The 12,377-nt window shown below is 34.2% G+C and overlaps 1 protein-coding gene across 3 annotated transcripts in view; it reads right to left on the reverse strand.

Moving 5' to 3' along the window:
- LOC111060381 (histone-lysine N-methyltransferase EHMT2) overlaps positions 1-12,377 on the reverse strand; it is a 69,689-nt gene that overhangs the window by 54,548 nt on the left and 2,764 nt on the right. For all 3 annotated transcript variants that reach the window (XM_039433232.1, XM_039433231.1, XM_039433230.1), the window contains exons 2-5: positions 7,099-8,579; positions 6,067-6,165; positions 5,671-5,771; positions 3,663-3,926 (exon numbers count right to left, since the gene is read on the reverse strand). In XM_039433232.1, coding sequence (XP_039289166.1) covers positions 3,663-3,926; positions 5,671-5,771; positions 6,067-6,165; positions 7,099-8,563 — 1,929 coding nt within the window. In that variant the 5' untranslated portion in view covers positions 8,564-8,579. The remainder of the gene's footprint in view (positions 1-3,662; positions 3,927-5,670; positions 5,772-6,066; positions 6,166-7,098; positions 8,580-12,377) is intronic.

The following is a 12,377-nucleotide window of genomic DNA, read 5'->3' on the forward strand; positions in this document are numbered from 1 at the left end:
CTCCTCACATCAATCTCCTTCAGCGTCCAGGCTTCCATGCCGTAGTACAAAACAGATAACACATAGCACCTCATCATTCTTATCTTCAAATCAAGGTTTAGATCTCGACAACAGAAAAGCTTCTTCATTCTTGTAAATACACTTCTGGCCTGTTCGACTCTGATTCGTATTTCTTGGGTACAAAAATCAGTAATAATCGTATAAGGAAATCCTATTCAAAAGAAAACTGTTCAAAGGATACGGTCAACTTTTATGCCGCATCCACATGTTGGCCCAATGAAGGCCAATGTCGGCCAGCGCCAGTGTGTGGTTGAGTGGTTTGCCAACGCTGGCTACCGCTAGCCTCCATTGGGCACTGGTCACATTGCAGGCTGGGCCAGCTTACTGGGCCAACATGTAGATGCGGCATTAGAGATGAACTTGAAAACTCGATTGTTAAAAAATACATTTATACATAGATTATTACATTCATACAATAATTATCATTCTCAACTATGAATGATTGGGAAAGGTACAACAGGCTTAAAGCCCAAAACTGTTCCTTTCCCAAATTTTGATAGAAATTGTACAAAAATCTGGTGTGGTGCACTCACACAACTTTCCTTGCCGTTATGAAAATTGATCACCTGACGCTAGTGTTCCCGCGAATCTCAAGTCTACTATTCAAAGATTTGAGCCAGCTGGTGACAAGGCAATAACGCTGAAGACACACATGCTATCTCTTCATAGTGAATGATTTAAGAGAATCAACAGTTGCCAACAGTTTGCAATTGAATAATCACATTTTCTCAAATTTCAAGCTTATTTTCAATTTTAGGAGAAAATGTTACTGAACATTAATCGTAGAGATTTTCATGCTCAATCTACTCCACTTTTTTTTTTGTTTAAATTGTATCTGAAGCTCTATTGGGAATCTAAAATCGTACTCTGCATTGATGGGGCGGAGCTCCCAAAATTTTTACAGATATGGGACTTGTGGCAGTTGATAGAGCTTATCGATGACTATCTTGGGTTTGAATTTGATCAAAATCGTTGGAGCCATTTTAGAGAAAATCGCGAAAAACCCTGTTTTTGACAACGTTTTCGCAATCTTGAATCTCATTCGATCGAAACTGTTCGTGTCGGATCCTTATAGTGTAAGGACCTTAAGTTCCGAATTTCAAGTCATTCCGTTAATTGGGAGATGAGTTATCGTGTACACAGACGCACATACACCCATACACACACACACACACACACACACACACACACACCACACACATACAAACCAATACCCAAAAATCATGTTTTTGGACTCAGGGGACTTTGAAACGTATAGAAAACATTGAATTAGGGTACCTTAAATTTTTTGGGAAGCGATACTTCCCTCACCTATGGTAATAGGGCAAGGAAAGTAATGAAACGTATAGAAAACATGAAATTAGGGTACCTTAAATTTTTTTGGAAAGCAATACTTTCCTTACCTATGGTAATAGGGCAAGGAAAGTAAAAATAGGTTATGTTTACACTTCATGATTTTTGTCCAATTTTTAGTCCAAAATATTTATAAACTAGTAGTTCTGTGAACAGTAGACATCACGCAGTATTCTCATCCACAAGTACCTGATTGAAACTATAGACCTTATGGAAATACAGCAATAGACTGGCTTCTCCACACATCTGTGTAATCACTTGTCAGCTGATTTATGATGAATAATTCTATAGTCTGATTTTTACTCTAATATTGGCTTATGAAGGAGGCTCCTTTTTCCTTTTATATTATCATTGGAATGCAAAATTTCCAAAAACCTTGTATATACGTCGACGCGCAATTAAAAAAGGAACATACCTCTCAAATTTCATGAAAATGTATTACCGCGTTTCGCCGTAAATGCGCAACATTCAAACATTAAGAGAAATGCCAAACCGTCGACTTGAATCTTGACCTCACTTCGCTCGGTCAACTAGGAATTTAGAATTTAGGAAAGTTGGAAACCAAATTAAATAAGAATACTTCACTAAATCATCACTAGTAACTGAAAAATACTGTATTAATAATTAAAAATTTTAAAACGTGAAAAGACACTCAAACTTACTCCTAAAACAAAAGCTGTCTAAATAGAATCATGCATTTGAAGCGTTCAAGAATTACTTGACAGATAAATTTCATCCAACTATTATTCAAATTGAAACTATTCTCTCTCTCATAAATAAATAATAATATCGTGTGACCTGGCTGGCTCAGGTCTGGTGTCAGAGTTTTCAGGTCACAACTGATCAATTTCAGGGCCTCTGCCATGACCTAACGACTGCTTTTTAGGCAGCCGGGACCGACGATTAACGTGTCCGTGTCCTTCCAATTCACTTAAAAATGAGTTCGATATTACTTCTTTGAAAGTAAGACGCGATGTCAAATCACTTACTTTTCTTTATAATTTTTACTAAATAATAAAATTGATTCTCTCATTAAAATTGAATCATTCAAGAATAGGAAGTCAGGTCAATCTTATCACGGTGTGATCACATTGAATGCGTATATGTGCAAGTGCACGTCAAATCATGCATGAGCCGAAAAACAAAATCTGGAAAGAGTCATTGAAACTCGTTGTGACTTGCATGCAGCTGTTCACACTGAACGCAACCAGCAAGTGCACGCTATCAGTGAGAGCGTTCCTATTGCTCTTTCCAGATTTTGTTTCTCATCTGCACACCTGGTCATGCATAACCAAGCTTGCACTTGCACACATACGCATTCAATGTGATCACAAAGTGTTATCTAAATTTGGGAAAGAAATAGTACAAGGAGTATCCTTAGTTTTTCTCTCCAAACCAGTGCTTCTCTGTAAAAAATATAAATAAATAAATAAATAATAAATAAAATAAATAGAATAAATAGATAAATAGAATAAATAGAATAAATAGAATAAATAGAATAAATAGAATAAATAGAATAAATAGAATAAATAGAATAATAGAATAAATAGAATAAATAGAATAAATAGAATAAATAGAATAAATAGAATAAATAGAATAAATAGAATAAATAGAATAAATAGAATAAATAGAATAAATAGAATAAATGAATAAATAGAATAAATAGAATAAATAGAATAAATAGAATAAATAGAATAAATAGAATAAATAGAATAAATAAATAAATAAATAAATAAATAAATAAATAAATAAATAAATAAAATAATAAAATAATAAAATAAATAAATAAATAAATAAATAAATAAATAAAAAAAATAAAATAAATAAATAAATAAATAAATAAAGTAAATAAATAAATAAATAAATAAATAAATAAAGTAAATAAAGTAAATAAAGTAAATAAGTAAATAAATAAATAAAATATAAATAAATAAAATAATAAAATAAATAAATAAATAAATAAATAAAATAAATAAATAAATAAATAAATAAATAAATAAAATAATAAAATAAATAAATAAATAAAATAATAAATAAAGTAAATAAATAAATAAAGTAAATAAAGTAAATAAAGTAAATAAGTAAATAAAGTAAATAAATAAATAAATAAATAAATAAATAAATAAATAGAATAAATAGAATAAATAAATAAATAAATAAATAAATAAATAAATAAATAAATAAATAAAATAATAAAATAAATAAATAAATAAATAAATAAAATAAATAAATAATGTGTACACCCTTACCTGTGTACAAAAGCACCCACACCCGGGACAACAGTTGTGGCGGATCAGGCGCTCGTGATGCACCTGGCAGAGCACCTGGAAGGGCACCCTGACGCTGGCGCGCTCTATGCGGGGATTGGTCGCCTCCACCAGGTTGCAGCAGCCAATCAGGCGGCCGTCCAGCGAGTCTATCGCCTGGCAATACAGCTCAGACCGCAACCCGCTACCCAGCCTGGCGTAGAGCTTGTCTCTAGAGCTGCACAGGCAGAGACCGTTGCTACCGTTCTGCGGAAAAACACAAATACGAACCAGTTAAGGCTGGCCACTAACTGGTGTAACATGCATGATACACGTGACGTCATACATTGTTGTGACGTCATACATTGTTGCCTCATCACAACGAAAGGCTTCGAGCAAATTGCTTTGAGGTTTGGTTTATGTATCTTCGATTTTTTGTTGTTTTTTTATACCGTACGCTACTCTATTTGAGGTAACATCATTTTTGTACCATTATAATTTTCCAGTGGTTTATTTATTGTTATTGGTTGTTTATTTTATGTTAGAAGCTACTGTGAAACAGCTGTTTTCCGTTCAAAGCATTTCGCATGAAAGCCTTTTTCGTTTGAAGATATTGTTCACACTTGTCGTTAGTGGCCACCCTTGAGCTGCGTACACATATTCGTGCTTCCAACCCGCACCGAGCACGCTCCGCCCTCGTATCGCCCTCGTTCCTCCATCGAACCACAGTCGCTCCGCCCACGCACCCATCATGAACGTTATGGAAGATGTTAGATCTTCTCGCGTTCCCCGGTCGAACCACTGTTGCTCTCCTGTCGAACATCAATCGCTCTGCTGGAGTGACGTTCGGTTGCGGAGCAGAGCGACAGTCTGTACGCACCTTTAGAGATACGCAGATTATAGACTACACCGTTCTGCAACCAGACTCCTATTGATAACCAATCATTTGAAAAGAACTAAAGTACGAGCAGGATCCATAAGCAGTCATAAGTAGTGAGTTGATTGAATTGAATTAATTTACATAAAAGGAGAAAAAACAAAAAACAAACTGTTCAAACTTTTCAAACATTCAATGTTCATGCCAGTAATAGATTTCTTGGAATAGAATTGGGGCATTGTGGAATTGTATTCGCAAGCATATCCTTACGGATGAGATGATTTTGGTAGATGTTTTATTTAGAATTTTACTGATATAAATAAAAACAAAATTACTTGGATTGAATTGGTGTAACTTGAAATGAAAACAAACCAAATTTTCACTTTAATACCGATATACATTCATTTGTTTGAATGTAAGCAATAATTTTCAAACATCCAAAACTGGAATGCCTTCAAGTTTCATGTACTTATTGTCATAAAACTTTGAAGGCCTCCAATTTTCAAGAAGACAAATAATATTGTTCCTTATTATATAATACACTTGAATAATTGACTGATATTTATTTATTTTATATTTTACAATACACACATCAGATACATGATTAGAAAAGGATCAACAGGCCTAGCCCAAAACTGTTCCCTTTCCGAATTCTGATAGTAGTATATATTTTAATAGTAGAATATGAATTATAATCAATGAATGACCAATTTAATCAATATTAGGGCTCCTATCTTCAACTAATCAAAAAAATTATTGTTCTTTACACTTGAATAATTGACTGCCTGTCTGTATTAAAGTTGAATATCGTGTATTTATTTATTTATTTATCAATTCACTAGAAATTTACAAAATAACACGTATCAACTAATATACATTGGTGTGGCTGGAAAAAGAAGCCTTGAGCTCCAGCCACGAGTTCGAAAATATTCTTTAAATTATTGGTACATTGTACCAATTGTATGTAATTGTATGTACATGCTTCGCAGTTTGCAATGGAACAGAAAATAATCATCTTCAAACCAAATAATTCATCATTCCGGTCATCGCGTGATTCCACAATATCAATATAAGATCTGTGAATTCAATAATGAATTGAATCATTTATTTATAAATTATAAATGTTATATTTACCCAAGTTGAGAGCATGGCTGGTTCTGGTTTATCTGGCCCATTGACTGCATCAGCAACGTCGGGAGAAGGAACATTTTGTTTCATTTTTTTCTCTTCAGAGTCTGAAAACAACAAAGATTTGAGTGGTTAGTACACACTGGGACCTTCCAATACACAGAAAACAACCAACATTTTTGTTCATTGTATCCATGATTCAATGCCATAATTGAATAAGTACAGAATAATTCCAGAACTGGATAAGTAAACAGAAAATAACCAATTTTGTTCATTGTATCAAGTTAATTTAATTACATTAATTGAATAAATAAACGCACCTTCCAGTGAACATAAAACAACCCAGAATTTTTTCCATTGTTTCTTGTTAATCTAATTCCATAATTGTATAAATAAACTCACCTTCTTTGGTATCATCGATTTTGCGCTTTTTACAATGTGTGTCTCCATAATTTTTCTCCTCTTCAGAACAAGCTTCTTTTCCTTTTTTTGAGTTTGATTCTACGAGAAAATAATGTGAATTAGTAGGAATTAAATTCAATTTAATTTAGGAATTAGTTGAATTAAATTCAACTACAAGGTAAAGTACTTATAACAAGCTAAAGTCATATTGTTCATTGAACGGTGAACATAACTAAATAATAGATTAACAAATATTTTACTTCAAATTGAAAAATATGTAAATTAATAATTAAATGTTGATTTTTCTATACTTGCATAGTTTCATTCACACAAAATTTGAGTTTGAATGCTTATGGCTCATTCAGCAATGGCAATATTGAAGCCTAAGTTTTGAGTGAATATAACCATATTAATATAAAATACAGCATATTATATTTTTATTTCATCAAAACTCTAACTTACATCTCTTATTAAATTGATGAGAAAAAATAATAGTTGTAGATCCATTGCTTATTTCTACTGTACAATTACGATAAACTGCTTAATATACTTTGAATGTAGTAATAGAAGTTAATTTAATAATAAAGTTTACACATTCTATAACAGAATAAATTAACTTTCAAATGAAGGACTTGGATGTCATGAATTGAGCTTTCAATGTATATTTTCGGATTAGAACAAGTCTATACTACTGTAATTGGTATCAGACTGGTTAATAACCATTAGACTATATTTTTGTAGTAAATACTTGAAGCAGTCGGCAATTCACCAATCAAATGAGTGTGCTGAATTAAGACAGTGTATAAATAAATAATACACTATACAATCCTGTGGATCCACTTCTGATTTCTACTGCACAATATGATACTGGTTAAATAATATACTTACAAACATACATTACAGTTTACTTATTGTAACAGTACTCACTACTGTTAGCCTACTGTACTCACAGTACGTAAAGTGTAATTTCTACATTAACCAGTTCATATAATATTAAATTATGATATTAAAATTCTATATTATGATTCTTACCTGAGACATACCCATTGGCGATCTTCTCATTACAGGTTTGTCCAATATCTGACACCTTGATATCTTTAGCCTTTGCACTGGCTTCCAATTCATTCTTCTTCTGACGCTTTATGGTCCACATACGATTCGAGCTTTTCAAATGGCTTCCTCTCATCGAATACTTGAGACCTCTGAACGGTCGTTTTCTTTTATTTCCTCTTGTCGGCTTTTTATAGCTGGTGGCTAAACTGATATCGTCCACAACCTCTTCTTTCACTTCAGATTTGATGAAGAGATCAGTGCTAATTACAGGACTTTTCACACTAAAATCACTCTGAAGTCTCACGTCAAACTCTACAGTTGGAATAAACACACCAGGTATCGGTTTTATTTCAGAATCGCTATTAACTTCATTAGTGTTGTTAGTATCCTCTTTTTCCTCGGGTACCCCTTGATTAGGTTTGAGTTTGAGGTCGGTTGAGCCAGGTTTTGACAAGTTCTTTGGTTTGATCGGAGATTTATTTGGTTGTAACTTAGTTTCAATCGTACTTTGTTTCGGTGTACGACTGCTTCGCCTCTGGCCACGTTCCTCACTAGAATTGAGAGCGCTGAACGACTTCTCTTTCCTAGCGATAGCGTTTTGCAGAACAGACTCCCTATTAAAATCCTTCGAAAACCGTCTCGACGAACGTTTCCCACTTGTAGACTCTTCCCGATTATCGGGTTCGGTTTTAACCTGGGATTGTATCCTCAGCGAACGTTTGCGAACGAAGGTTTGTCGGGAAGCATCTTCCTCTTCACAGTAATCATCATCTGTGATGGAGGCGCGTGATCTTCTCGGCCTGAGAGAGCTTACCTCATTACATTTCCTAATTGAACCTGAAGGTACACACTTTGATTCACCTACCTTTGAGCTTCCAGGTGAATTATTTCTATTTCCTACATCAACTTTACTACTAGAATGTTTTTCAGGTACTTCATTGAAACCTACACTATCATTTTCTAATATCGATTCTTCGTTAACCCTATCCTCACCCTCTTCAGAATCATTCTTGTTGGCGTCTTCAACTTTTGAAGAATCACCTTCGCTAGTCTCCTCATCATCACTGATTTGCTCATTCAATATTTTAATCGCCTCTTCCTCCTCCTCACAATGTTCATCGTCCATCTCATCGTTGTTGAGATCCATCAGATCAGCGATACTATCTTTTTCAAACTTTTCCAAACAGTTCTTCTGTATTTTCACCTCTTTACTATCCTTACATTCATCATCTTCTTCATCATCATCATCATCGTCATCATCATCATCTTCTTCATCGTCCTCTTCATCGACAATGTCCTCCTTTGGCTTGGCTTTGGTGAATTCGCTCTTCATCTCGTTGAGGATTTTCTTGATCAAGCTGCTGTCCATCCTCTCTCCATCACTGTTTATTGTTGATGCACTACTCTCGTCAGGATCTCCGTCATTGGATGTACTACCGCTCATTTTCTATACGAGCAACCTGTGAACAAATAATAAAATTTTTTACTGAAAATTGTACGGTAATGATTAAGCTTATGATTCTACTTAATTAAAGCTAAAAATAAACTTCCAACTGGTGATATTTTTCAAAGTTTTTCGATTTGTATATCATCAAGCTATCAAAATGAAAAAGCTTTCTCAGGAAAACATTTTTTTCCTATCATTAATTTTTGAGATATGAGCGGCTAAAGTTTAAATTTTCGGGACAGAACATTCCAAATTCGGTAAGAGATAATCCATGAGATTTGAAGGATAAATTCTTCATGGTTGTGATGATATTGAATCATCATATGACTAGTGTTTTCTTCTTATGTTTCTGTTATCAGATGTTGAACTATTTATTCTAATTTTGAATCTGTTATGAATTGATTACTGATCAATAAAGCCTAGAATGCAGAGGTTTTTCATTACAATTTATTGATCAGTAATCAATTCATAACAGATTCAAAATTAGAATAAATAGTTCAACATCTGATAACAGAAACATAAGAAGAAAACACTAGTCATATGATGATTCAATATCATCACATTCTTCCCGTCTTTAGGAATTCATGAATAGTCTTTCAAATAAGAAGGCATTTTGCGCTCTCTATAAGATCTTCGCAGGGTGCCATCAGGAGGCTCTTCTTCATAATTGTAATGAAAAACCTCTGCATTCTAGGCTTTATTGATCAGTAATGAATTCATAACAGATTCAAAATTAGAATAAATAGTTCAACATCTGATAACAGAAACATAAGAAGAAAACACTAGTCATATGATGATTCAATATCATCACATTATTTGTTTCATCTTGATTTTCATGATAATTTTCTTGATTGTTCTCAGGCTCTGCGTGATCACTAAGGCTTGATCCTGCATTTGTATCATCCTGATTTTTATCGTTATCTTCTTGAATGCTCTCTTCTCCTCGAGGGGCAAGGTTTTTCAATGATACAGTTGTCTCTCTCCCATCACTAAGCCGTACCTTGGCATATTGTGGGTTGATTTGAAGAATATCCACCTCCTCGACCAATGGATCGAATTTACTTCTTCGTATAGGTACTTTCATTAGGACTTTGTTTAAGGGGCAAGCCAGGTTGGAAGTGCTATACCATTAGATGATTGTCTATAGTGTCGGAACATCCTATCATGTGGCGTCTCATTAGTAGCCGTGCACAATAGGGATCGAATAGAATGTAGAGAATCTGGGAGCACAGATTCCCAATCAGATACATCCAAATTTCTATGCTTCAATGTAAGAGACACTGTGCGCTAAATTGTACCATTTTCTCGTTCGATTTGGCCATTTCCTGGTGCGTTATAAGGTGATGACATGGAAGTGGCTACTCCTCGATTATGAAGGAATTCCTGCAGCTCTCTGGATTTGAAAGAGGTTCCATTGTCAGTATGTACATAAGAAGGTAAACCAAATGTGGTAAACAAGTTCACAAGGCACTGAATTACAGTTGATGAATTCATATTCGGACAAGGGTATGCAAACGGAAACCTAGAGTACTCATCAATTATTGTCAACAAATATTTGTTTTTAGTTTTTGATGGAAGAGGACCCTTGAAGTCCACGCTTAATCTTTCAAATGGATGTGTCGCCTTTATGAGAGTAGATTTCAATTTCTTGAAAAATTGAGGTTTTATGGCATTACATGTTTGACATGAAGAAGTCATTTTTCTGACATCCTCAACTGAATAGGGTAAATTATGAGTTCTTACCCAATGAATCATTCTGGTCACTCCAGGGTGACACAAGTCACAGTGTAGGGAGTGTAATTTATCGGTTTGAGTTGCATTACACACTCTGGAAAGTGCATCTGCTACTTTAACAATACTGATATTACTGATCAATAAAGCCTAGAATGCAGAGGTTTTTCATTACAATGGTATTGTTGATGTAGTAAAACAAAAATTTTCTTAAAATCTCAATTTTTGAGAAAGTTATTCAAATTACCAAAAATAACTCAACTAAAAGTTATTTCTGGTTATTTTTGGTAAATTGAATAATTGTCTCAAAAATTGATATTTTATGAAATTTTTATTTTACTAATCAACAATACCATGAAGAATCTATCCTCTAAATCTCATGGATTTATCTCTCACCGAATTTGAAATAATGTTCTGTCCCGAAAATTTAAACTTTAGCCGCTCATATTATCTCAAAAAGTAATGATCGGGAAAAAAATGTTTTCCTGAGAAAACATTTTCATTTTGATAGCTTGATGATAGAAAAACTTTGAAAAATATCACCAGTTGGAAGTTTATTTTTAGCCTTTGCACAGCCTTAAGTTATATAGTTCCACTTTGATATTAGGACATGATCACATTGAATGCACATGCGATCTCCACTGCCAATACAGGCTTTGGATTCTCTGCTACAAATATTGCGGTTTCTGCCTTTGGTACCTAAGTATTTTACACCACTGTAGATTTACATTCATTATAAGATACCCTTTTTTGAATTACTTGATAATTGAGGTCGTTGCCAATGACTGGGGTTTCCAGTTAGCAGTGTCGGAATTCTCTGATCATAGTAAAATAACCTACATGGTCATTCACGCTGTGGAGGTGCTTGACTCCCAAAAAGAGGTTCCCTGTAAAAATCCTGCAGTGAGTAGAGTGGCTTTTTCAGGAGTAAATTTTTCACTGTGGTATAGAACCATAGTCCCGTGTTTCCTGAATTTGTCTATGAAGGCTGTTAAAAAATCTTATTGTTTCCCTGTAAAAATCCTGCAGTGAGTAGAGTGGCTTTTTCAGGAGTAAATTTTTCACTGTGGTATAGAACCAAGAGTCCCGTGTTTCCTGAATTTGTCTATGAAGGCTGTTGAAAAATCTTATTGTCTGGGAAGGAAAGCTTTTGTAGTTCCCCGCCAGTCAGCTATCCAGTCTCCGCCAATTGGGTTCTGAGGCTTTGCAGATTTGACGGCTATTGAGATGGGACTACTTACTTTGAGCTGTAAGGGTATGATCACATTGGATTCACTTATGTGCAAGTGTGATCATGCATGATCAAGCGTGCAGATGAGAGACAAAATATGGGAAAAGCTATAAGAAGAGCTTTTACCGCTTTCCTCCCTCGGATCCAACTCCAACCTATCTAGACACAAGGCTTGATTGGATTCAAATCAAAAACTTGTAGCCTTATAATAGTTACTAAACTTCTCTAGGGTCTTATTATGTATTTTATAAATTTGTGATTTATATAATTGAATATCTGTAGAATTGTGACAATGCAGAAATTCTTTACATGTTGTAAATAATATTGTAAACGAATGAAATTGCAAATAGATAATTTGAATTAGAACACTCATACTGAATGCATGCACTTGCTGGTGGCGTTCAGTGTGAGCAGCTAAATGCAAGTCATAACGTGTTTCTAAGTATCTTTTCAGGATTTGTTTCTCATCTGCGCTTTTGGTCAATTCAATTCTCTTTTCATCTATGACCAGTCTTTACACTGGATAGATTTCGTCATAAGAAATTGAAAACCACAAACGTTCATAAAAATTACACTTACTATAGAGATGGCATGTCAAAGAGTTACAAGATTTACAACAGGATGCCGGTGTACTTCCGTGAACAGGAGGAAAACATCTTCAAGAGGGCACTTCGTGAGAAGCTTGTGAGTCTGGCTCTCTACTCCCTGGATGAAGAGTCAATCCAATGTTTTCTGAGATCTACTACTGGCCTCCCATCTAGTCTAGTCTAGTCTCCTCCCATCTAGTCTAGTCTCCTCCCATCTAGTCTAGTCTAGTCTTACTGGTCTAGTTATCAAGTTTTAAGTTCT

The sequence above is a fragment of the Nilaparvata lugens genome, chromosome 7, assembly GCF_014356525.2.
Source record: "Nilaparvata lugens isolate BPH chromosome 7, ASM1435652v1, whole genome shotgun sequence".
Lineage (NCBI taxonomy): Eukaryota > Metazoa > Arthropoda > Insecta > Hemiptera > Delphacidae > Nilaparvata > Nilaparvata lugens.